This window comes from Pseudorasbora parva, chromosome 14 (genome assembly GCF_024679245.1).
Source record: "Pseudorasbora parva isolate DD20220531a chromosome 14, ASM2467924v1, whole genome shotgun sequence".
Taxonomy (NCBI): Eukaryota; Metazoa; Chordata; class Actinopteri; order Cypriniformes; family Gobionidae; genus Pseudorasbora; species Pseudorasbora parva.
In genome coordinates this window covers 23,645,003-23,672,187 of record NC_090185.1, presented here as the reverse complement: position 1 = coordinate 23,672,187, position 27,185 = coordinate 23,645,003, and the positions used below count along the sequence as shown (strand labels likewise).

The following is a 27,185-nucleotide window of genomic DNA, read 5'->3' as shown; positions in this document are numbered from 1 at the left end:
CTAACGTTTGTGCGCCCGATTAAGATAGACTTTAACGAATGTTTTCAGCCTAAGTAGCGATACAACGCGCGGGCGTCGACATTAACCAGACAAATAAAATGATGTCACGCAGGCTGTGCTCTACCCCTTCAGTCAGCCTCACTGAACACACAGCGTTCGTCACGAAATGGGCGGTTCAGGAGTGAATAAACGTGTAACTATTGGACATTCCAACTGCCTATCACTTCTTGTCGTCTTTCTATTGGCTACTAACATGCGGGTTTATCTCTCCATCTCTTGCTGCTCTTGTATAAATGCCGCTTACTTTTCTACCGTCAACCTCCGCCGGAAATTATAGTTCCCATTATCAATTATTTTTTCCTTACAGCATACCTATTAAATCTTGACTGACAAATGATTAACAACCATTTAGCGCGTCCTGACTCATCCGTGCATTTTAATCCGTAGACCTTGTCGAAAAAAGTCTTGACTCCCCTGGGCACATGAAACTGGACACCCGAGCGTTTGAGGCCCCTCTTTCCATGCGGAGGAATACATTGTTGCTGCTCACAATGTGGATGGAGGTGGTCAAGATGTCTACTAGAAGAATGAATTCACCTCAATTGTAACAACATAAAGGAAGTCGTGGCGCGGGATTGTTTGGATACAGACCTGCAACATTGTATTTGTGACGTTGGTGTTTTGAAGGAGGATGTCAAAGGAGGAATAACACACATTGTTGCGCCTATCAGCCTTTAATGCGCCGTGCTTCAAATTCTTTCAAGTTTATGTTTTTTCCCTGCGAGATCCAACCTTTCTTTTTTACTACTGGATGTAATACAACTGATAAAAACAGAGGTAATGCTTTTTTGTTATTTTGTAGTGTTGTACTGGGTTATTAAGTTGAATCATTTTGGTCTTTCATTTACATCAGAGAACTCACATAATTGCATATTGAAGTTCAATTTAGCAAGTTTTTGGGATGTCTGGTTATGGAAGTGGGGGGATGCAGAGTTTTTTTTTTTTTTTCTTGCTTAGTGGCTGTGGTGTTGGTGGGAAGTCCTGCCCAGTTTTGTGCTGGTGGTCTTTAACCCAGTTCTATCCTAACAGAAATGACTCCTTTGTCCTTTTATCAAAGTAAGGATTAGTTTTGTGGGGCGCTTATGAGTTTAACTGACTAGTTAAGAGCGAGAGCTGTCAGTGCAAATGTAATTTACAAATTACCAATGGCTGAAAGTTACGTACATTTGTTAGACTTATTAAAATGCATAACTTCCTACTAAACTTGTAGTGCGTTGTGTTTAGGTTTGCTTTCACAAAGTCTTTGGTTAATTCAGTTACTTCGTTGAATATTTTTGGCAGGAAATTCCTCGTGCCCCCACCCCCACTCGTCTTCATCAAATCGCGAGTCTCTTGAGGAAAAGTTGACATTTTGCCGCGGTACTTTTATTAACTTTAGCGTTATCCCCAGCCAAACTCGTACATTTATCTTACAACACATGAATAATGGAGAATTATCGGCTAGACGCCTGGTTAATATTGATAATAATGTCGTGCTTATCAAAATTACGTGCGTGCGATCGAGGTGGCCTATCGGTTTTTGAGATGGTTATAGCTATCGTAATACAATAAGTTTACAACTGAGAATAAATATTGACATTGTTAATGTCTGGGTGAAGCTTAGCCCTACTTACACAAAGAAAGAGACGTGACTAAACAGTTCCACTTTCAATAATTCAGATGGTTTTTAATTGGGCTATAGCTACCTTTTCGTGGTAGGCTATAGCCTATTTTCCATATTTCTATTCATAACGTGGATTAGTTCAGGTGTTAATTCGGTGCTCAACACTGTTGCGCTTTCTTACAACTAACCGCCAAGCAGTGCCAAAGCAGACTAAAAAATAATAATAAAATAAAAATTAAGATACGAAATGCGTTTCAAACGCGTGTTTAGTGGTTATCGGTGTAACCTCGTTCGTTTCTTTTAACGTGTGTGTGTGTGTGTGTGACAGGAACATTTACCGTTAGGAATGGGAATCGTGAGGAATTTAACGATTCTGCTCTAGTTTCCTCAGAATGATTCGTCATAATGACGAATTTAAAGCTTATGACGACATAATATTTTAGGAAAATGTATATAGTCTACTATTGCATTTACAGCAATCTATTGGCAAATTGTGACCATTTCATATTTCAGCACAGCCGACGTCAAATCATAAATTTCCTAGACTTAATAATACACGTCTTAAAGGTTCACACTTTTACAGACTTTAATAGGCACAATTAATTCTTTAAAATAGGCCCCAATTTTAAATGCAAGTAGTAAACAAACAAAAAGGTGGTAACCTATTTCATTAATGTAGGCCTTGCCTAATGTAGGCCTGTCTTATGGACGTTGTCATGTGAACAGCTAGTCAGTAATTATGCTTATTTAAGTCCTTAGTTTATTACGAATCAGACATATAACGAAAGAAATGACAGTGAACTAGATTAATTCATCAAAAGCACTGACTGATTCATAAGTGTTTTGATGCACTACACAGAACCGGTTCATAAGAATCATTCGTTCTGGAATGGAATTGATCTGGGGCTGCTGTATTTTGCATTACTTAAAAGAATCGACTCTTGGGGTCATTAGTTCAAGAATCGGACTGATCGCGTATTCGATTAAATCATAAAAGGAATGGGAAAACTGAATACGGTGATCTGTCCGGTTGAGAACTGTCAAATGCCTACGACATAAACCATGCGTTTCCATTTTTTTGTAAGCTAGGCCTAAAAAGAACCGCCTTTCGATTCCCACCTCGTACAACCAGCGGGGCTGGTCATATCAGTTAAAACCGACACATTTATCAGATTTTACATGAAAATATTCCAGTATGCGGAGTGAAATATATATTTTATGTGTGTTTTGGCTTTGTTTTGGTTGGCATGGATTTGAGGGGGATTTGGCGAATCTTTTTACTCCGGGGCTATGTTTTTCATTTAGCTGCTTTTCTTTAGGAGTCAACAAAGCAGTGTGAATAAAATGAATTTGCAAAGGTGTAAAAACACTTCTATTATAGCTATTGGCTTGGAATAGTGTTATAATAAGCCGGTTGGGGAAAACTAATGGCTAATAAGAAGGACTGCTAAAGCACACCACCTGTTTGCATGCAATAGCAAACAGGACTCCTTAAGATGCCACTGAGAAAAGTTTATGTTTTAGAAATGTTTGACAATTTCATTGTAGTTGATTAAAAGAGCAACCTTTAAAACATTTTACCCCATTTGGAGGTCGTTTAAATCTTTTCCTTCTTGTTTGATGGTCTCCTTTTATGCAAAACAACTGGCCAGATAACTATAAATCATACACAGGATAGAGATGTACAATAAGTTAAGAACACCGATTTGCATGTTCCATGTGCTGATATCATGGTTTCATGGAAACTGATTGATTGTTGATTTAGTGTCATTGGTGTCCTGATGTCGATGATATGTGACTCTGGACCACAAAGCCAGTCATAAGGGTCTTTTTTTGTTTTCATGTTTACATTTTTTTTTTTTAGATTTATACATAATCTGAAACATATTTCCATTGATGTATGGTTTGTTAGGATAGGACAATATTTGGTTGAGATACAACAATTTGAAAACCTTAAAATCTATATTAAAGTTGTCCAAATAAAGTCTTTAGCAATGCATATTACTAAAAATAATGAATTTATATATATATATATATATATATATATATATATATATATATATATATATATATATATATATACACACACACACACACGGTAGGAAATTGACAAAATATATTAATGGAACATGATCTTTACTTGATATTCTAATAATTTTTGACATAAAAGAAAAATCGATAATTTTGACCCACACAATGTATTGTTGGCTATCGCCACAAATATACACCTGTGCGACTTATGACTGGTTTTGTGGTCTAAGGTCACATTACAATTGGTATATAGAAGGACTGACAACTTTTTCTAGTAATGCTTTTCTAGCCGTATCGTTGTGTAAAACATACTGGATGTCCTTGGCCAAATTAATTATCAGGCAACTTTTAGATTGAACATTGAATTCTTGGACAAAGATAATAACTTGGCACTGGTGTTTCGTGAAATCTCCTGAAGCAATGCATAGTCAGTTAATTCAATTTAGTCCCATTTTTCATTTGTCACAAGAAATGTGGGACATGCAAATGCTGGAAATAATATACTCTTATGAGATGTATATTATAAGCACAATACACTTCCAATTCTATCTACTATTTCATACGAGGACACTCGACATCACTGCCTTTCTCATTCATCGGGTCTTTAGATAGCTCATCACAGCTGTGTCTCTTACTCTGCTTTTCTCCTGCAGGGTGCTTTAAAGACCGAGTGGTATGAACGAGGCGCACCAGAGAATGGCTACAGTGGGAACAGATAAGGAACTCAGTGACCTGTTGGATTTCAGTGCGGTAAGGAAGGAGTCTTTGTCATCGATCCGGACATTCGATTGGCACCTTTCCTTATTCTCTTCAACAAAATCTGACCTTGTAGTCAGAGGTTATCATTTTTTCTTCATTCCTCTTCGGACTGATCGAATCTTCTGTCACAACGGTGATTGTATGGACATTTTGTTGGTGGCTATAAACATTAAAATGGATCATTAAATCATGTGCAATCCTCCCGACTGGCTCCTGAGAAGTGTGGTCTGCCATTTAAAACATCTTCAGCGTAATAACCATCACTCAATCCTCTCTAATTTTAACATCTCACCATTTTTTCCCCCTCCTTATCCTTCAATTTATTATTCTCTTTTCACCTGTTGTTAAAAATTGATTATTCTTGGCGGTCATGCCATCCTAAATAGCATTAAAAAAAATTGCAAATATGAAAATGTTAATCGCTTGATTCATTGGATGGCTCGACCATGCTTAATTTATTGCATTGGAAAATTGCCATCTACTGAAGCAGTGCATCAATTAAGACAATACATTGATAATCAGACGTGCCAGACCAAATGCATTATGATCTCACATCTAATTTTCAAATTGTTGATGGTTTAGTTATACCTCCTATCGCATTTATTTTCTATCCTTGAACCTTTTCTAAAAACCGAAGGATTTGCAGATTATGCATTCAGAATCTTCTTTCTCTTGGTGTAAAAGATGTTTCACATCGTGAAAAATGTCTACCACACGAGAAAGTCCCTCCCATGCACCATGCAAGGCTAGCACTGTCGCTGCTTACATGTTTCTCTTTGCACTTCAAAAACAAAGAGACATCATCTATCCCAGTATAAAATGGGTATTCTTCAGCCCTTTCTGTGAAACCCTCTTCAAAGGATGCATCTTCAAAAGAGAGGTTTTTTTTCTCTTCCAGATTGAACCATTTTAGTGGGTTATATCTGGCAAAGGTGACGTGACCTTTAGAACAAGCTATGGTTGACGTCACATTGCGTGAATTCTCAACTATGCTGAGGAATCGCTGTCTGTGGACGCCTATTGAAATGAGCTTTCTGTGATTATGCCACTAATTTAAACTCGATCTCTGCTTCTTATTTATCTGTTGTAGATGTTTGCGCCACCTGTGGCCAATGGGAAGAACAGACCAACCACTCTTGCTAGCAGTCAATTTGGTGGTTCAGGTAAATTTTCACTACTAAATGCATGCCTTTTTACTTGTTTAGAAGGAAATGTCACATTACTTTTGCCATATTTGTGCATTTCATGAGTTTAAAGTGGTGTTCTTTAGAGCAGTAGAGGTGTTTGGGCCAGTTGCTAAGGGCTCACTCCTCAACAGAGGAAGAGAACATGCTTCTTCTTGTTCTCCTAAATCCCCTATTTCATGAATACACCATAGTATATCCAGAGTCAAAGCTCGGGGCATTTTGGATCCCTTTGAACTGGGTGTTCAGTTGAAGCACTTATTGCACAAACTTGTACATCATAAAAACTTTGTTAGGTCAAGAGGAGGGACTGATGAGTTGCATTGCTGTTTGTAATAGCGGTTGAGTCTCGCACGTTTTAACAGCCCAAATCTCATGGTCAGTTAACAAGTATGTATTTTGCTTTGTTTCTATGTTTGTCATCTTTTTAACCAGTTGCAACACCCACTCTTGCGTGTTATTTTTTGCTCCCATTGTTGGCTGGTTTTGCTCCAGTTAAGATTGTTTCACAAGCTGTCAAAAGCATGAACGTCCCATGCGTTTCTCTTTAAGTCTTTCCAGCCTGTCTGTCTGTCTCCCAATCGACACTCCAGTCCAAACATTTCCCTTGAATAAGAACAATCTGAGAACAAAGACTTAAATAAAGGCCTTGCGGTCTCCAAATGATTCCCCCACCCCACCGCGTAAAACACTCCTCCCCCCACACAAGAAAACACTTTCTCCCCCTGCCAACTGACAGGAAATGGACCTAGTCTGCAACAAAGCTCTCTCATACCTCCCACCACCCTGCAGGAGGCCGCATGAAAACAGCAAAAGAACACTGTGAAAGATCACCAGCTTCACTCTCGGTCTGTGGCGGCCTAAAGTGCCAATTACATAGCAGGGCCAAGCTAATGTCTCAGTTTGAGGTTTTTATTGGGAGAGCTACCTGACACCGAGGTGACCCTGACTCTTAAATCTGTCACTTGTGAGATGCTTCTAGAAGGTCTCCACATCAGTCAACATAAACCTCATCCTGTAAACTCTGTATAACAGGATATGACATGTTATCAGATTCGCTATTAAGAAACTAAGGTCCAAGGGACAGTTCTGCAGAAGTATTTGTTTGTACTCATGAAGGCCAGGTTCAGTAAGCCTCAAGCTCTGTTTGTAGGCATGTCCTGGTTTGCCACAGAAAATATTTTTTATCTCTCCTCAGTTTTTTTAAAATTAAAAAGCACTTTGAGGCTTTAAAATCACTTGTGTTTATCCTTAAAGTGTATTATTTGAACTGTAAAGTTGTCATTTTGGTGTTGAGACCTCTTTTCCAGCCAGATAAACTTATAGTTATTCATCACTGACGTATTTTGTGTGTTTGGAGTCTTCTCTATGTAAAAAAAGTTTTTTCTTTACACACATATATATAATATTATTTTTTTATTTATTTACTTAATATTATTGCACAGGCAATGTTATTATTTATTGTACAATATTATATATATATATATATATATATATATATATATATATATATATATATATATATATATATATATATATTATACAAAACCGTATATTTTAACATTTAGTGTTTTCCTATCCTTCTCATGTTTTATTTTCTGTGGCAACGTGACAAATGCTGTTGACAGGGCTTGACTTTTACTGAACCCAGAACATTCCTTAAAGATCACAAAAAAGTGTTGTAAAATAACAAGATGATCTTGAATAGAACCCTTTTCTTTGCATGGACCGGATAACACTTCAGCTTTAAACCCTGAGCTTTACAAATTGGCTGGTACTTAAACTCCTGACTGTCTCCTATGATTCATGCTGAAAATCCACAAAGTAAGGACATGTTTAGAGGAAACAGTGGCCTTCAGAAGTGCATCTGTTCCTCAAGACAAAAGTGCTCGTAGGGTGCTAATTGCATTAAGCCATCTCCTCCCCCCTCCTTGGGCATAGCCATGCTGTTTGCGGGAGTTCTTGCATGGGAGGACTTCGCCAGGCGTCCTCTCGCTCACCTCCACAGCTGCCCAACACGTCACCCACTGAGGACAGCGTTAGGACAGGACAGGACCCCCCCAAGCCACACCCCTCACATGCAAGCACATTTACACACACCAAGTCTTAATGGCTTCACTTTTGATATCTGCTGCAACGTGAACTTGACTAATGACACGCCATGTAGCTGATGTATTTGAAGGAGTCTAGAAAGGAAATGATCTTTCCTCAACGCAGGAAATGGAATCGGTTCCTGCTTGACTGAATGTGAGATTTGTCTTTGTAGAATTGCATTTTGATGCTTGCAGCAAATAAGTAGCCAATAACTCAAAAGATAAATTGCATTGTATCCTCACAACAAAGCCACTTTGTATATACAAAACCAGAAAAAGCACCAGTTTAGTTTGCTAATATGGTCGTTCAAATTGTCAGTCCTACTGACAAATGCCATCCAAAACCATTTGCCATGTTAAACATCTTATATGGTCCTTCTGCATCTGAATCTGTATCTCTGCCACTTCATTTTTCCCCACATAAGATGATACTGCCAGGGAGATTCTTTCACTCACTCAGTCAGTGCCCACTTCATTTCCCATGCTGCCTGCGTGGGCTCCATAGATCACGGCTGTCAGCGTGGATGTCGCTATTTGCTCTGCTTTGTTAGCTTCATCACTCATGCTCAGCCTTCAGTGGCCGCTCTGGCTGAGACCCCCTCTTCTCTCACACATTTTTAATTAGACCTAAAAAAAAATCAAAAGGAGAATATGAATATTCATAAACCAACTGCATTAATATGCACAATTATGCAAATCAGCATGCAATTAAGCCATGTGTCTTTGGAGAGCTTTGCATTAAGGCATAAGACAGGAGGCAGAGGGGAATGCTTTATGAGGAATTTCTGCTCCAGTACACTTTAAAACGTTTCCGCAATGTTTTTGCATATCCATATTTCTACATATAAAGCATATTGATGGCAATAAGGAGAACCTTTTATACATGCTACATATCCTGTGTGCCTTGTACTGAGACCTGTGTTGTCCCTATGGGTCTCCACTCCCAATTGTACAATGATGCTAATTTCGCAATTCTTTGATCAGCCTGTTTTTGTTCTGCTTGCCGTGATATTCCTCCCCCCAACTTGTCTTAATGAGATCCAGTGACTGAATGAATGCTCCCTTTATGGTCAGTGATGTTGAGGCTTGCTGAATGACATGGATATTAGTGTGGTGTGATGGTTTTGGATGAGATCCAGAGACTGTCTGACAAGCACCGAGAACCAGCCGCCAAATGTCCAATGGCCTTAATGCATGAACGGAGAATTAAGAAGGATCTTGATGTGAAGGTTTAGCGCATGCCAGAATTGGAGAGTTGGTCTGACAGCTTGTGATCAATTGCTTTGTAGGTATGGAAGAGCGCAGTAGTACTTGGGCTGCCGGAGATCAAAACAGTCCATCTTTTAACCAGGTACGGGCAAACCCATTGCCTTGTTGGCCGTCTAAAGGTGTTGTTGGGGCATGTTTTATAGTTTTGACCTGCTTCTGTTTTTGCTTTTCCAGAGCTATGCAGAGGGCTCGCACTTCAATGAACATGACGGACTATCTTCCCCATTCCTTGGCACAGGGATTAGTGGTGAGTTTTACCAATGTTTGGTTTGTTGATCTCAAGGCTGCTGATGTAGAAACTGCGCCATAGGTTGCCTCGAGGTTGCTCAAGGTAAATGAGCTCCTCTTTGGCCTCAGCAAGATGATTCATTCTCAGAAGTCAATTTGATTTTAATTAACTTTTGCACATATGTATTTAACAACACCCACTGTTTTTTTACTTGTAGGTAAGAATGAAAGGGGCCCATACTCTTCCTTTGGGGGCCAGGTAAGTTGACTCATGAGCAACTCTTGAAAGTGCCTTCTTGATATCATCCACTTTTGACCCAAACCTGCCAATCTGTTTTTCCCTATAAGCCGGGGTTCTTGCCCTCAGACATCGCCATGCCTTCTGCAGATGCCATGTCCCCATCCGGTCTGAAGTCAGGCTCACAATTCTACCCTTCATACCCCAACAACCCCCGGAGACGCCCCTCAGATGGAGGCATGGGTAAAGAACATCCATCACTTACTAGACCTGTTGGATCAGTGAATATTCAAAGGAAAAGAGTAACATGTCTGTTTTAATCTTTTCAAAGATCCCCAACCAAAAAAGATCAGGAAACCGCCAGGACTGCCATCTTCAGTGAGTGACCTTTCTGAAATATTCTTTCTTACTGATGTTTTTCATTGCGATCTCAATTTGAAGATTTACCCCTGGTTTCATAGACAAGGCTTAAGCTTAGTCCCAGACTAAAATGCATGTTTGAGCTGTTTTATCTGAAATCAACTTAAATATGTCAGTGTCATTGTTTTGCATCAAGATGCACAACAGTAATGTTTTTGTTTCTATGGCACGTAAAAGCTACTTGCATGTCCTAATTACATCTAAGGCCTAATCCTGGCTTAATCTAAGTCCTGTCGGTGAAACCAGGCCTTAATGTTTTTAATTGTCAGGAATTGCATAGATGTTAAATCGGCAAAATTCTGCTCTTTAGCAATTGCAGAAGAGCTTACCATAAGAGCTTAAGTATGTAAGAATTATATAGTGTCCATTAGAGGAACTTCTAGAGTTGACTTCAGGTATTTGTGGCATCTGAAATGGTTTGACATTAGTCCCAAAGCCTATAGATGATGGGTGTTCATGGAGGAGCACCTTCCTACAGAGTTTAGAATAGTTAACATGCCGCCTGAAAGAGGTAGCCATCCAGTAGTTTATTTAATATGGCATGAACAAACAAGAAAAATACGGTGATCCTCCTAAAAGATTCTATTGTTGTCTATCGTTTAGCCAACATAACATCCTAACAAAAACATTCCAGTGGACAGACTTTTGATTGAACAGTCAGTATGTGTTTTAATTTGCCTTCAAAATAAAGACTTCTTCCATGACTAAGGTTTATAATATTTCTGAACTTTTGACTATTGCAAGTCGGTGTTAACTTGTAAAAATATGCAAGTAGCAAGACCCCTTTCCAAACCACTTCCTTTGAGTAATGGGACGCATAACTGTTGTTTCATAGTCTAAATCCACATTAGCTCAACACTTTGCCCTCTAAAACCCTCTCCCCAAACACGATCCTACAGATTTGCCCATGCTAGACCTTATCCTCCCCCTCTTCCAAAGTGACCCAGTTGTGAGTCTCATTGCATCTCTCTCTCTCTCTCTCTCTCTCTCTCTCTCTCTCTCTCTCTCTCTCTCTCTCTCTCTCTCTCTCTCTCTCGTACTCTCTCTCTCTCTCTCTCGTACTCTCTCTCTCTCTCTCTCGTACTTTCTCCCTCTCTTGTGTACTCTCTCTCTCTCTCTCTCTCTCTCTCTCTCTCTCTCTCTCTCTCGCTCTCGCTCTTTCGCTTGTCTTAGCTCAGATTAATGGCTGCTGAGGAGCTAGGGTTCTAGCTTCTGCTGAATCCCACTCTATGGCTCAGTATAACTTCCTCTTGTGCCGCCACAGCATTATAACACTTTCATTATTATGGCGTATGTATGTGTGTAGGTATGTTTGTATGTGCGTTTGTGTATGTTTAAATTCAACTTTGGCTTAGCAGTACAGGATATTGATCCTTAACTTGTCCGGGCTTGCCTTGATCTTCTCAAGTGCATCAACAAATCATTGTGAGGATGTGTTTCCTAGTGAACTTCAGAGAAGAGGGCCATTCGCAGGTTTTTTCCCCTCCCTTGTTTGTTCTTTTATGTGGTTTCTACATAATCGACCAGTCTATTTTGCTCCACTCCTACCACTTCTTCAGCTAGACCTCTCCCCCCACTGTTCTCACCCCTCCCCTCTTCAGCCCAGCTGCCTGTGGAGTTGGACGGGCTCCAGGAGTAGGCAGATGGCTCTGTAATTAGAAGTGCATCTCTCCATTCCCATCCCACTTCTCCCTGTTAAATCAAATTACAGGCAAAAGAGAAATATCGCTTTGCTGGATTTGTATTCTCCACTGGCCCTAGACCCACCCGCCCGCCGGCGCCCCCTCCCTCCCAAACACTCGCTCATGTATGCGCACATACAGACAAACATACAAATCATACATGTTAAAACGTGCTTGTTGGCGAATACACTGTATGGACGCATGCCTCGCGGCTCCTGAATTCAGATGAGTCTCCGATCGTCATTTGGTTCCATTTTAAGGCTTCCTTTGAAAGATATATATAGTATAATTTATTTATGTTATTATTATTATTGAAAACAAAACAAGTACCTGTTTTTTCCATAGCAGTGTTATGAAAGATGTCATTACCCAGTGTGGTTAGCTTGATTTGGACTCACTCTTAGTGATAGTGCTCCCTGTAGCTGTCCTCCCTCTCCTTTTTTGGCTCATGGGAGTGCGAGAGGAAGCGCCGACTGTGCCATGAGATGGCCGTGGCGCATTTCCCAGCATGCTCTGTTCTCTGTCCCTGCCACTTTATCTGAGGGGGCACTATGGAAACACGCGTACACGTCATTTGTACCGAAAATCACAAAGTGCTTGCCAGCTTCATGGGCTCCATACCAAATTGTGCATTCATGTGCAAGCGATTTGCCTTGTTTTTTTGTCTATATGAAGCCTGTTACTATACAAATGTTTGTTTCTTTATGTCCTTCATCTACCTTGTTTATAAATGCAGGTCTATGCTGCCACCTCTGGTGATGACTATATCCGTGACGGTGCTGCCTACCCGGGCTCCAAACCTGGCTCTGTGTACCCAGGATCCTTTTACATGCAAGGTGTGTACATGGGGAAATACAATTATGCAGAAGTCTGTGCCACTTCTAAAAACCCAATCTCCACGATATAATTGGTACATATTATGTTCACGCAGACATCTTGCAAACAGATTATTAATGACTAAGCATTTATCTTGTAGTTTTGTTTGTTTGAAATTAGAAACACGCACAAAGACAAATGTTTTTGTGGATTATAATAGCATGTCTGCACAAGTTGACTGGTATTGATCCTTCCCATCTGCCTTTGTGTTTGCAGAGGGCCTACACTCCTCTTCGGACCCCTGGGCCCCCTCTGGACCCTTAGGTCAGTCAGGATACACAGCTATGCTGGGGAATTCGCCACACATCAACCAGCCTGGCTCTTTCTCGGCGATAAACGCACAAGACAGGATGGTATGTCCTCTGAATGTTTTGAAGATTTAGTAAATTGTGACTCATTCCAGAAGCTCCAGTCACTGTGTTTCTCTCTACAGAACTATCCTCTGCATGGAGCAGACGTCAATGGTTTCCATTCGGGCTCCGCAGCCTATAGCCACTCATCCTCCATGAATGGATCAGACAGCATTTTGGGTAAATTACCTTCATCTTTTTAATTTAATGTCTTCTAGGTTGTGAAATGAGCTTGTAATTGGGTTCAGATTGGATCTTAAAGTTGATTCTTCTTGTGAAATCAATTTTGGTCTAAGACTAGTCTAAACTTGAAGTATAATTTAGAAGAAAATGGTCTTCAATCTTTCATTTAGATTTTGAATGGTCATTTTTAGCAGATTAGCAAATTATGAATCCAGCTGAGTAGACATGACATTGATGTAATAAATTAAGTTAATAAGTTCTCTCATTCACTCCCACAGCCAATAGAGGCACAGTCGCAAGCAGCTCAGGTGATGAGATCGGAAAAGCTCTTGCTTCGGTGAGTGAGCTTCCATTAATCACCATGAAAGAGCATTTGGCCATGTGAAGTCAAAGACAGATAGCATTATTCAGGCTTTCAATGATCCTTTCATTACAAATTATTATTAGTAGCCATGTAGTTGGAGATGTGCTTGGCTTCAAATTTAGTCATGTTCCATCTGTTTTTGATTGACAGATCTACCCTTCGGACCACAACAGCAACAACTTCTCCTCCACTCCTTCCACTCCTGTGGGCTCCCCTCAGGGTATTGCAAGTAAGATACGCTGTCTTTTTCTGTCAAAGGTAGATCCGGTTCATTAGATCTGTTTGTGTTGATGGATACCAAGACAAATACGTGTATGCAGAAGAAGCAGCCTGAAGAATCATAAATCATTCCCTTTAGATTGATGGGCTTTGTGTAGGTCGAGGTGTAAATGTGAATGTGAAGCTCTAGAGCGCCATCTTGTGTCACAGTAGTATTCCTCATCTTTCACACTAAGGCTTTGTATCATGTTCTCCTCAGCAGGTGCAGCACAGTGGTCAAGAGCTTCTGGCCAGACGGCTCTGTCTCCTAACTATGAGGGTGGACTACATGCACTGGTAAGCTTAAAAAGATCCCTTTTCAACATTCCCATTATTATTAAATACTGTATGGCCTGGTTTCACAGGCAGGGCTTAGATTAAGACAGGATTAGGCCTTAGTTCAATTAGGACGTTTAAGTAGCTTTTGCCTTAGAAAAAAAAAATCACATTACTGGTGTGCATCTTGAGATGAAACAAAGATGCACATTACTTATTTTAACATTTGCCAATGCAAGTTGCTTTTGTTAAATACTCAATATATAATTTAATATATTCTTTAAGGTAAATATAAATAAAAAAATATAAAAAATAATACAAAAATATAAATAAATATTTGGTCCACAGCAGAACAAAATGGAAGACAGACTAGAAGAAGCCATTCACGTGCTCCGAAGTCATGCGGTGGGTCAGGCCCCGGGAATTCCTGGAGCCCATGCCGAAATGCATAGCCTTCTGAATGCCGTCTCCACATCCAGTGGATCCATGGGGGGTCTCCCTCAGGCCTTCGCCAACCCGGGACTGCCCCTGAGCAACAGACACCCTGCCATGGTTAGTGTGGACACGCAGTAGTATGATTCAAAGAACAACACAAAATGGCATCTGTGGAGTCATGTTTTAAGTGAATTGTTAGTAGTGTTGCACGATATACCATCACTAGAAAAGTATTGCAATACCCTGCTATTACAAACGGTACGATATGGAATTGTATTAGTACCGGTACTAATATGAGGAGGACGGCGCTAATATGAGCTGTATTTCTTAATTTGTGTGGATGTGTCACAGCAGGTGTCAGGACATGTGTACAGAAATATGCGCGCATGAGAAAATAAAGCGCAGCGCGGGACTTGCTCGAGCCGGACTCTGACCTGAAGCGTGCGCACGCCTTTCAAATAACATGTGATCGCGAATCAGCGGATTATTGTTTGGGTTTGAATGGTCAAAAATATGTAAAAATGCACGTTCTGGTGTTGTTGATATGGAGTTTTATTAGTACCAGTACTTTAAGGAGGACAGCGCTAATATGAGCTGTATTTCTTAATTTGTGTGGATATGTCACAGCAGGTATTTTAGTCTGGTATCTTATCAAAGTCATCATTTTGGTATCGGGACAACACTAATTGGTAGTAAATTTAGTTGAATTTGGATGGGTTTAAAAAAATGCAGTATTCAATATTAGTATTGCTTACAATTTATTTAAAGCTGTCCTTGTTACAATGTAATTACAAACAGTTGTTTTTAATATTATTTATAACGTACTTAATATAGAGTTTGGTTTAGGGATTGTTAACTGTAATTATTCATAATTTACTGTTAATACATGTAACATGTAATAAGGACACTAAAATAGTGTTGCCTATATATTATTTAATATATGTTAATAATTTATTTTAATGTCAAATATTATATATTGTATATGTTTTTAGAACGAGTGTGTATATTTACTAGGTCTGTCAACTTAATATGTTAACGTATGCAATTAATTCAAAATCCTTAACGTATTCAAATAATTTAACGCAAATTTAATGAAGTATGTGAAATTGCGCCATTAATGTTATTTTACCTCATGCAGTTAGATGATCTTGGTAGTCAGGAGTTTATCACACTGAGCATCTACAATGGCGTAAGCACCTGTATCCCTGGTAGGCAGACATTTTTTTTAACCTGAATTCGCTTCTCTGTTTTGGGATCAGATCATTGTCGATTTGCGTTTGTGAAGCCGCTAAACTCCGGGTAAAGTTCATTGAGCCAGTAAGCGAATTCAAACAATCCGTCCAAAACAGCACTAAGAAAATCAGTCTGATTGCATCAGAGATGGCAGAGAGAATAGAAGCTCACGTTGTGTTTTCAGTGAATTATTCATTACAGTGTCTGTCATATTCTGTGATTGTTTCTGAAGAGCGCGAGCCCTCACACATCGCGCTGTGTGAAATACAGACTGAACGGAACGTCAAAACATCCCACCACTGTATGGCCGGATGATACACAAACTATGTTTCTCGGCTGGATAAAGCAAACCAGCGTCTCGCTAGTAAAGTTTTGATGGATGAGGATTGCAGTCAAGGTAAAGACGATTGCGGTGACGTACAGGAAGCGTACGCGTGAACATGTGATCCTGTTCAGTATCGCAACTTGACTTGTCTAAAATTTAACAAGTCTGTCTGCTGTTGCACTGTGCACTATACACTGTGAAATCCGAAATGCTTCAGTGTTCATACATTTTGAATTAATTTTATGGACTTAATTTTTTTAAATTAATTTTATCCATTTTATGGATATTTTGGTGTCCTTTTGGAGTCTCCCAAGTTTCCTGTTTTAGAAAGACACCTAAATTTATCTTGAAAAAAGTTTCCATCGCCCTTCCATCTGATTGTTTACTTTGCTGTATATAGCAAAAATACAGCACTATTTTTGGACCCATTTGGATTTTGGTCAATCAAATCACAAGTGGATGACACCTAATGCAGGTGTAAACGGTCTAAAGCGTTTTGAGTTTGTCCACCTTTGACCACTTCCAGAGGTATTAGGAAAAGTATTCGACTGGGTTGCTGTCATATTGAAGATGCTCATGTGATCAAAAGCGTTTGAACAGACACAAAAGAATACCTACTCTCCTTCTACTGACCTAATGTGTCAACATTATGAGTATGCTAGCCAGATGGGATTTAAACTTTGTCTATTGAAGACTCGAGTTTGGTTTGAAGACGAAAAACGTACCAAACACAATGTTCGTGGGCTATCAGAGCAGAAACTAGAGCTGGTACTGTGTTTTTCCGTTGTCTCAGGGTGTGTTTTTACAGTGCCTTGTGAAAGTATTCGGCCCCCTTGAACTTTGCAACCTTTTGCCACATTTCAGGCTTCAAACATAAAGATATAAAACTGTCATTTTTTTGTGAAGAATCAACAACAAGTGGGACACAATCATGAAGTGGAACGAAATTTATTGGATATTTCAAACTTTTTTAACAAATCAAAACTGAAAAATTGGGCGTGCAAAATTATTCGGCCACTTTACTTTCAGTGCAGCAAACTCTCTCCAGAAGTTCAGTGAGGATCCCTGAATGATCCAATGTTGACCTAAATGACTAATGATGATAAATAGAATCCACCTGTGTGTAATCAAGTCTCCGTATAAATGCACCTGCACTGTGATAGTCTCAGAGGTCCGTTTAAAGCGCAGAGAGCATCAAGAAGAACAAGGAACACACCAGGCAGGTCCGAGATACTGTTGTGGAGAAGTTTAAAGCCGGATTAGGATACAAAAAGATTTCCCAAGCTTTAAACATACAAGGAGAAGACTGATCAGAGATGCAGCCAAGAGGCCCATGATCACTCTGGATGAACTGCAGAGGTCGGAGACTCTGTCCATAGGACAACAATCAGTCATATACTGCACAAATCTGGTCTTTAAGGAAGAGTGGGCAGAAGTAAGGCAATTCGTAAAGATATCCATAAAAAGTGTTGTTTAAAGTTTGCCACAAGCCACCTTGGAGACACACCAAACGTGGAAGAAGGTGCTCTGGTCAGATGAAGCCAAAATTGAACTTTTTGGCAACAATGTAAAACATTATGTTTGGCGTAAAAGCAACACAGCTCGTCACCCTGAAGACACCATCCCCACTGTCAAACATGGTGGTGGCAGCATTATGGTTTGGGCCTGCTTTTCTTCATCAGAGACAGAGAAGATGGTAAAAATTGATGGGAAGATGGATGGAGCCAAATACAGGACCATTCTGGAAGAAAACCTGATGGAGTCTGCAAAAGACCTGAGACTGGGACGGAGATTTGTCTTCCAACAAGACAATGATCCAAAACATAAAGCAAAATCTACAACGGAATGGTTCAAAAATAAACATATCCAGGTGTTAGAATGGCCAAGTCAAAGTCCAGATCTGAATCCAATCGAGAATCTGTGGAAAGAACTGAAAACTGCTGTTCACAAACGCTCTCCATCAAACCTCACTGAGCTTGAGCTGTTCTGCAAGGAGGAATGGGCAAAAATTTCAGTCTCTCGATGTGCAAAACTGATAAAGACATACCCCAAGCGACTTACAGCTGTAATCGCAACAAAAGGTGGCACTACAAAGTATTAACTTAAGGGGGCCGAAAAATGTTGTGCGCATAATTTTTCAGTTTTTAATTTGTTAAAAAAGTTTGAAATATCCAATAAATTTCGTTCCACTTCATGATTGTGTCCCACTTGTTGTTGATTATTCACAAAAAATTACAGTTTTATATCTGAACCCTGAAATGTGGCCAAAGTTCAAGGGGGCTGAATACTTTCACAAGGCACTGTATTTAAATTACACAAGCTTATTTCGTCTATTAATGCTAGACCTGAAAAAGCCCTTTCATTTACCCGCCCATAGGGTCTATAGGGTCAAAGAAACCAGGACAGAAGTGGTTGAAATTGGACAAGAGACGGTGTAAACGGGAATGTGTCTCCCTCGTCTACTTGTGATCCGATCGATCAAAACAAATCTTAATACCAGGGGCCTGTACCATGATGGTAGTTTAATTAATAAGTTAATATGGAGGTAAACACTGCTAGAAGCAAACCACTTTAATGTTACCTAAAACCCAGGATTGGCACAAACTAAGCTTACACATATCTGGCTAGCCGGCTAAACCGGCTTCATGGTATAGGCCCCAGGTGTAACAAGGGCCTCTAACGTGTGTGTGTGTGTGTGTGTGTGTGCATATCTTTAATATAATCATCTACTTTGTTACTTTTTGAAAAGTGCAATACCTTCATTGTAGTTTAACAACTATCAGTAGCTAGTTTCAAATTAGCATCCCAAACAGTGATAAGGACAATAGTTTAGAGCTGTATGTGGTATCACGTAATACAAAACAATAATAATGCACCTGTGGGTATTGATATGTGCTAATTACTCTCCCTTGTTGCACTTGCCTGCAGGCTGGAAGCCATCATGACGACCATGCCTGCCTTCCTCCCAGCAGCACCCTGTTACAGTCAGCTCATGCTTCAGGCACCCCACAGCCTGGAGGAGCACCAGAGGGTTTTAACAGTGAGCAGCAGTTTCAATTTCTCTTTCTGAACCAACCCAACATGTAAACAACAGATGCAAATGCTGAAAGTTGCGAGTTAATTCCAGCGCGATGCATTTGACGACTTTCTGTCTCTAGCTTCAGGTTTGCCCGGAGGCTTGGCTCACGCCACGCATTCGTCAAACAAATCCGACATTAAGAGCGAAGACAAGGAGGATGACGAGAACTCCTCTGTGGCCGATAAGTCTGAAGAAGAGAAGAAGGAAAGCAAACAGTCTCGCACCAGACCAAGGTACAAGTTCGCTTTTTTTTTTTTAGCGTCATCTCAGAATACTCGAGAATGGCTTTCTAAATTGAAAAATGCTCGGGCATATGGTGGTTTGAAGTCTGCATATGATCTCCTACAACAAATGTCTATACATTTCTGTCTTCACATTAGGCCAGGCCTGATTTTAAAGTGTTTGGGCTTCCCCAACACACAAAGTACCATGTTTTATAGTGTTCTCCCCCTTCCTCCCCCTTCCCAAACTCTCACATTGTTTTCAGAAAGGAGGTGTTTACCCATCAAGTCCTTTCAAGTTTATCAGACCAGGGAGAAGAGTAAGTCTATCTCCCACCATAGAGTGCATGTTTGGTCAAAGACTCCGGATGCTCACTTGATCGCTTTAAAACATTAAATATCTGAATGTTATTATATACAAAATGAATATATACTTCCATTAAAATGCTATACGATGATTTTGACACAGGTGGGACTCTCTCCTATATGTTTTAATGAGTATGAACTACAACTGTATGTCTTTGAATCTGCAATGCGCTGCAACATCAGCAGACAAAGCTTCATATCTTGATCTAAAAGGGGTTTCTGATATTTACTACCAGTAAAAAGTTTGGACACAATTTTTATTTTTTTAAATCTGTAACTGACTGTATATTTAATAAAGGTAGGTAAATGCTCATCCACTACGATAAGAAGCATGACAGGAATGAGGGAACTGTTCAACTCTTCATAAAACTGGGTTGAATGTTCACATCCACTGGCATGATCCAATTTGGACTGAATATTCTACAGCTGTGGTAGGCCATGAGGTTTTAAGCACCTTTATTAACACCTGAAGAAAATGACAGAGCAAGTGGCAGTGAAAGTGAAAGTAAACCAAAACCAGAGGGATAAGTGATGAGAGTTCAGAATAAAAGTACTTCTAATATGCCACATATATGGAACTTAGAACTCATGAAGTCAGCAAAACTATGAAATAACACAAATTGATTATTGAAGTATAAGAATTATGACATGAGATGCATCCTGGGACGCTAATCAGCATTGGAGCTCTGCTCTGGTCCAACTAATGCAAAAAATACAGGTCATTTTTATCAAGGTCTTTTTTAAAATCTATTTCAAATAAATACTCTTCTTGAACTGAAATGGATAGTTCACCCAAAAATGAAATATTATGCCATCTACTTACCCTCAAGTTCCAAAGCTGTATAAATGTCTTTGTTCTGCTGTACACAAAGGAGGATATCTAGAATTTTTGTAACCAAGCAAATCTCTGCACAATTGACTACCAAACATTCTTCCAAATATCTTCTTTTGTGTTCAGCAGAAGAAAGAAATTCATACAGGTTTGACTTGGGGGAGGGTAAATGATGACAGAATTTTCATTTTTGGGTGAATTATACCTTTAATGTTCATCAAAGATTTCGAAAAAATATGAATTGGTTTTCACAAAAAATAGTTTTTTAACTTTAATAATAATAATTCATATTTTTTGGAGCAGCAAATCAGCATATTAGAATGATTTCTGAAGGGTCATGTGACACTGAGACTGGAGAAATGATGCTGAAAATAAAGCTTTGCCATCAAAGAAAATTAAATGAAGTTTATATTTTACAATATTACAATTATCAAATGTAGCCTTGGGGAGCATAAGAGACTTCTCTCAAATACATTAAAAAAAATCTTACCAACCCCAAACATTTGAACAGTAGTGTATATAGACAAAATATTTCTCTACTAAATTAATTTCACACATTTATGCACAGGCATTTAGATCAAAGGGTATTTATTACAAGAAAACATTTGTCAGGTGTGACCAAACATTTTACTGGTACTGCATTCAAGATATTTATAATGGTTTGCACCTAGTATTCTTGGACACCTGGACTGACAGCTTTTGTCACAATTTTGTAACCATTTTAAACACTTTAAAAAAAAAATTATTTAAAGAAATTTGATTTAATAAAAAAAGCTTGACATGTAAATGTTATGTCATCTCTCTCTCTCTCCAGTCTAGACAATGAAGATGATGAGGATTTGCCGCCGGAGCTTAAGGTCGAGCGGGAGAAGGAGCGACGAGTGGCCAACAACGCACGAGAGCGACTGCGAGTGCGTGACATCAACGAGGCCTTCAAAGAGCTGGGCCGCATGTGTCAGCTGCACCTGAGCAACGATAAACCCCAGACCAAACTGCTCATACTGCACCAGGCCGTCAACGTGATACTAAACCTGGAGCAGCAAGTTCGTGGTATGTTTTTTCACTGATTTACTGATTTTTCTGTATCTAAACATACACATTCACTTGTATGATGTGAAGCTGGGAATTAAGTAGATTGTAATATATGGTAGGCTATGATAAAACTGTTTGATATATAAATAAAAAAAATTGTCCACTTGACCTTGAATACATCAAGGGAAATTTCTTTTTAAAAGGTATTACATTTAGAAGAAGAAGAATTTTATCAATGAAATGTTTTGTTACATGGACAGCTATACTTATAAAATTGATAGCTTCCTTGCGACTGCTGTTAATTTAGCATTTTTTACATTGGTTCCCATCCAGAACGCAACCTGAACCCCAAAGCAGCTTGTCTGAAGCGACGTGAAGAGGAGAAAGTTTCCGGGGTGGTTGGAGACACTCAAATGCAGCTGTCCTCCGGACCACATCAAGGCCTGGGAGGAGATGGACGCAACTCTGTCAGTCACATGTGATCGTGTGGTACGTTACAATGTCCATTTCCTCACTTTGTGTTACCAGTTATTGCAAACAATTTCTGTTCACTAGTTATATTTCCATCATTAAATAGTGAACATAAGTCATGTTCAATGGCTACAAGTATTTTCAGATGCCAAAAACAAAGTATGCAAGATGTATGTGTGGCAAAAATTAGACATTTTCTTTTATTTATATGTATAGGTCAATATTGTATATTTAATTATGTGTGTTGATTACATTTGACATCATCTTTAAAACACAAATAATTTGAGGAATGTGATCTTTAGCCAATCTCAAAATCAGTATCCATTTTTTTGTACTGTACATTATAATGTGATGCTTAAAATTCCCTTTTTTTGTTGTTTTATTTAGGCAATGGTATAGAATTTTAATATCTGCCATTTATCAGCCATGACATTTAAAATACAGGGGTTGGACAATGAAACTGAAACACTGGCCAATATAGTGTTGGAGGTTCTCGCCTGTACTTGACCTGGTGGCCAATCTTTTCTGATTTTTCCATTCCATCAGTAAGAGAAGTAGCCTAGAAATCTAGACGCACCCTAGCGGCAGCAAATTTATTCTGCCCGCAAGTGTTGTCTAGGAACTCTCAATACCCTTCTGAGCTGTATTCCTCTCAATCTGGACGGGCCAATCACATTGTGTATAGAGTTGGCAGGCGGGGCCATAATGACGACGGCCAAGTTGCGTTTGCGTGCTTCTAGTAAACACAGAAACTGGCGAACGGCGGCGGTCTTTCGAATCAGCTTTGACTGCGATTCTGGAAGACTTGGAGTTAAGCTTTTCTCTGAGAAAAGAACAAAGAACGGCACTGAAGTCATTCTTAAAAAGGGAAGATGTGTTCAGAGTTTAGCCGACCGGATACGGTGAATGTTTAAACTATCAACAAGCACTGTTTCACCTTCGTTACTCTGGTTGGTGTAGCGCTATCCTATCGCGTGCAGAGGGAGTTGAAAGACAACCGTTTATCCCGCCCCTCGGATTGAGCTGTCAATGGTGAGTTTCCAGACCAAACATCTTGATGTGAGTCTGGCTTGTCAGGCTATAAGAGAAGTGTATGAAGGTTGAATTAGCAGAGTAATATCAGTTATACATAAAATATTGCAATCCACACAATGTCTCCCTAATGGGAGACATATCGGGGGTTTAAAAGAGGATGTTGGTGTGTGTCTCGCTGTCTCGCTGTGACCAGTACAGCAAGTTTTTGTGGTCTATCGAGAGCTATGGTGTCAGGATAATGTACCTCCACAACACCTCCACAATGGACGAACCTCCTCCAACAGGAGTAACTGTTGAGGAGGAAGCTGTTTTAAAGGGATGTCTGGATTGTATCCAAAAAAACATAAAACCACAACTGCCCAACTCACTACAGAATTAAATGTGTACCTGGACTGCTGTAGCCAAACCTTTGGTCACACTTGCCAATGCCAAATGTCGGTTTCATTGTATCCAACAGTGCAAATCTTGGGCGGTGGACAATGTGAAACATGTATTGTCCACCTTAACTGTCTTTCCCACATCCGTGGGTGTTGTGAAGCACCAAAGAGGCTTAACACTTGGATTGTTACTCCTCAGAGTGAAGCGCTCGGGTAGATCAGCGATGGTTTGGGCTGCAATCTCATGGCATTCCCTACTGTGCTTGATCAGCACGTCACTGCCAAGGACTACCGAACTGTTTTGCAGGACCATGTGCACCTAATGGTTCAAACATTGTACCCTGAAGGATTATCAGTATGATAATACACAAATACACACAGCAAGACTTGTGACAGAATGGTTTGATGAACATGAAAGTAAAGTTGAACATCTCCCATGGCCTGCACAGTCACCAGACCTGAATATTATTGAGCCATTTTGGGGTGTTTTGGAGGAGCGAGTCAGGAAACGTTTTCCTCCAATGGCATCACATAGTGACCTGGCAACTATTATGGAAGAGGAATAGCTCGAAACCCCTCTGGACACTGTCATGGACTTATATCTAAGATAACCTGTATTAGCCGCAAAAGGAGACCTTACACAATACTAATAACTGATTGTGGTCTAAACCAGGCGTCTCATTGTCCAACCCCTGTAATTAATAAAATTATTTAAATGGTTTTAGTTTTAATGACAACATTGGTATGTTGTGTAATTGTTCTAGTGTAACTTCACACGATCAAAGTTGTTTTTGGACAATACCAGCAACACTTGTGATGTCAAGGAGTCAGAACAACACAAGTGTTGCGGGTATAGTCCAAAAACAACGATAACATTGATAGAAATCCCTCAATATGGCTGTTTTCTATCCTCAGATCCAGTGAAATTTCTTGGGGCTCCTGGAAGAAGTGACCTTGAATCTCTTCCACCGTTCTCATCCTCTCTGTGTGCATATAGTGACTCGGAAAGCATATCATCCACGAAATAAAGAGGTGCACCCTCCAAACCATTTTGGACACACGAACCGACCCGCCATAACTGACACAGCAGATTTTGTCCGTGATCACTCCAGACCGCAATTACCAGCACAAATGTGAAGAACTCTTTCTCAAGTCGTTTTGTATTTTTCTGCTTCCCAACAACGATGGATCATAGGAAAAGACACATTCTGACCACAACTGACCTTTTTTCCACTGCAGAGAGTTTTGATCGAAAGACGAGACAAACGTCAATTTAATCATGGATTTGTGCCTAATTGTTACGTTTTATAAAAGACGCAAACTGCTTACTCGTGTGGAACAAAAGTTTGGGAGTTGCTTGTATATGAGCAAGTTTTTTTTTTTTTAAATGTGGTTTGTCATTCCCTACTGAAAGGTACAGTCTTACATGCATTATGTAACCAAACCCTATGAGAAGTGGGGCGAACCTGTGGTGCTTTTGAGGACGGCATTTCCCAGCAGCTCTGTGGGCCAGGGCTCTTCCGGAAAGGGAGAAAAAAGCACATGGGCATTCGCAGTTCTCCAGACCGTTTCATCTCTTTGGAAATATCACGCAGCATCAGCTCTCATGATGCTATTGACAAGTTCAGCCAATCGGAAGAAACGGCATCATTAAGGAAAATGAGCTTTTGTTACAATGACAAAACAAAGCTTGGATTCCGTTGCATTTCCAAGCACAAAATTGCCAAGTTGACCTTTCACTTCTTTCCTTTCATACGTCTTTTATTTTTCCACCAGGATATACGTTCAATCATCACTCGCTCGCATCGACTCATTGTTGCCAAAAGTCTGAAAGTGTACACATGTCCACCTCATGCATATGTAATGGATGTTATTTCGATTTGAGAAAAAAAATGTAAGAATATATATAAATATATATATTTTTGTTAGTCTATACATTGTAGATTTCTAAATAACAAAAACATATTAGTTTGAAGTGTAGAGTCTATAGGGCAAGTTAAAGCTCTCATGCACCGTACGATTAAAAAAAAAACCTGCGTATATTTTCAGAAACGTATGGTTTGGGCGAGGCGACCCATCCTTAATTTTATCCCAGATGCCCCCCAATAGCTCTATGCTCATGATAAGAGATTTGATAATGACGGTTGAAGGCGCATCGAGGTTTTAACCTCGTGATGGGTTCCTGATTTCAGGGAACCGTACGTCACTAGAAGTGTTCTTAGGCAATGGTGTAGTGCGTAAGCAACACTCGCCATCATTTCAGTCTCGCCAATGCAACCTGTTTGAATGTAATATTCAAATGTACACGATCTCCCGTCTCCATCAGACTGGCTTACTGTGAGTTTAGTCGATCATATTGTCATTTCAAGGTGTACGTCTCAACCCGATTTTTGTCATGTGCGTGAGATGATGTTCCCTGATGGTTTGAATTATGTATGTAGGGAAAAAAATGGTGTTATAACCTGTGTAATTTTCAAAATGTCCACAATGGATATGATTTCTGAGTAATAACATTTCACCGTAAGGGGAATACTGAAGTTAGGTTGTCCTAAAGTATAACGGAAACATAATATTAATTCTTGATAAAGATAAAAAGTTGTTGAACATTTATATATCGTGGCCTTCTTATTCTCAAGACTGTCATTTTTGAGAGTGATGCCTTGTCAGTGCCTAAACTTACTTTCATTGTAAACTTGACCATTTGTTTTATTATTTCATAATGCAAAAATGGCTCATCCATCTTTTTGGATTTGTTTTTGTTTCTTTCTGGAAGCATCTGTGTTGTAGTATTTAATCTGCAATTTAGAAACATTGTAGTCTTTCATCCTCATTATTATGCTGTGTGTGTGTGTACCTTTTTGGCAATTTTAGGATTCTCGTTCCTGTCATCTTTGGCTCAACTAGGTTGGAATTTATTTGTTTTGGGGTTTTTTTGCTTTCGAGAGTGTCTTGTGATCTGTGAAGCACGCCAGAGAACTGAAGGATCTTCGTCGATGCATTAGATGGGGGCCGGAAAACACTAGACTGTTATTCTCAAGTAATTCTTGTTTTATCCAGCTGATACCATCTCAAATGCATGTTCATTTTGAAAGTATCTATACTTTCTATGTAAGTGCTGGACTTGTTTTTGCCCCCTGCTTAATGTTTTAGATGCTGGAGGAGTGTTGTCATTTCATCATGGATTTCCTGTCTGGAATTACTTTCATTTTTTATCCCTGAAGCATCTTGAATGTCCAACTGAGTGAACATTTTGAATGAATGGTCGAGCGCCGAAGTAAGATTGCTGCCATGATTTCCATCAGAATTAAGATGTGTGTGAATTTTACAGAACCTGGTGTCTTGCAGTTGCAGTAGGGACATGAACAATACTGCTGTTGTCTTCAGAGTGCCTCCGGTTTTTGTCTTTATTATTTTTCGTCTTTGTTTTTATAAATATATATATAAAGTAGGTATTGAGAACTGTCATGTATATAACAGTAATGTAGCAATAAATGTGCCATTTTTAATAACAGAATTATACTTTTTTTTTTCAATGTCTTGCTTTGGATCTTGTATACCTTCAAATGAGTTAAATAAAAGAAAACATTGTAATAAAAGTCTTACCATTGCGTGTCTTTTGCGAGAAATGCTTGGACTACGATATCAATAAAGAACGTTATTCTGTACGTCAGCGCGCGCTGAAGCTTAAAATCTTCGCGCTGTTTAAAGTCAGTTGGATTCTGATTGGCTGTCAATGTTTGTGGTTATCATTGTATCCTCCTTGCTTTCACTCGAATTAGAACGTTTATAGTTACTTAATTTATAAACTGATTATTATATTATTTATAAACGTTATATATTTTCCTCGGTGTGAAAAGGCCTTTAAAATTGTTATTATAGAACAGTAGTAGACGCTACGCGCTAAC

General features: G+C 39.4%; 1 protein-coding gene across 3 annotated transcripts; it reads left to right on the top strand.

Moving 5' to 3' along the window:
- The first annotated feature begins 320 nt into the window (after window positions 1-320).
- tcf3b (transcription factor 3b) lies at window positions 321-26,794 on the top strand. 3 transcript variants are annotated; one of them, XM_067415950.1, is made up of 21 exons: window positions 321-837; window positions 4,348-4,444; window positions 5,544-5,616; window positions 9,020-9,081; window positions 9,174-9,246; window positions 9,446-9,486; window positions 9,576-9,708; window positions 9,797-9,843; window positions 12,304-12,403; window positions 12,660-12,796; window positions 12,877-12,973; window positions 13,255-13,313; window positions 13,491-13,569; window positions 13,819-13,895; window positions 14,226-14,426; window positions 18,796-18,907; window positions 19,026-19,179; window positions 19,434-19,487; window positions 21,180-21,415; window positions 21,731-21,886; window positions 24,196-26,794. In XM_067415950.1, exons 2-20 carry the CDS (start codon window positions 4,370-4,372, stop codon window positions 21,877-21,879), a joined length of 1,959 nt encoding a protein of 652 aa, XP_067272051.1. In that variant the 5' UTR covers window positions 321-837; window positions 4,348-4,369; the 3' UTR covers window positions 21,880-21,886; window positions 24,196-26,794. The 3 variants fall into 3 exon arrangements, with proteins under 3 accessions (XP_067272051.1, XP_067272050.1, XP_067272052.1); XM_067415949.1 differs by having other exon boundaries at window positions 14,223-14,426; XM_067415951.1 differs by lacking the exon at window positions 4,348-4,444 and having other exon boundaries at window positions 14,223-14,426.
- Window positions 26,795-27,185: the final 391 nt, after the last annotated feature.

Excerpts from the sequence above, each read along its gene's own strand:
- tcf3b (XM_067415949.1), top strand. The coding sequence starts at position 4,370 with ATGAACGAGGCGCACCAGAGAATGGCTACAGTGGGAACAGATAAGGAA. Across the intron at positions 13,896-14,222 it reads AGGGTGGACTACATGCACTG|CAGAACAAAATGGAAGACAG; the intron begins GTAAGCTTAAAA and ends TTTGGTCCACAG. Across the intron at positions 19,488-21,179 it reads TTATCAGACCAGGGAGAAGA|TCTAGACAATGAAGATGATG; the intron begins GTAAGTCTATCT and ends CTCTCTCTCCAG.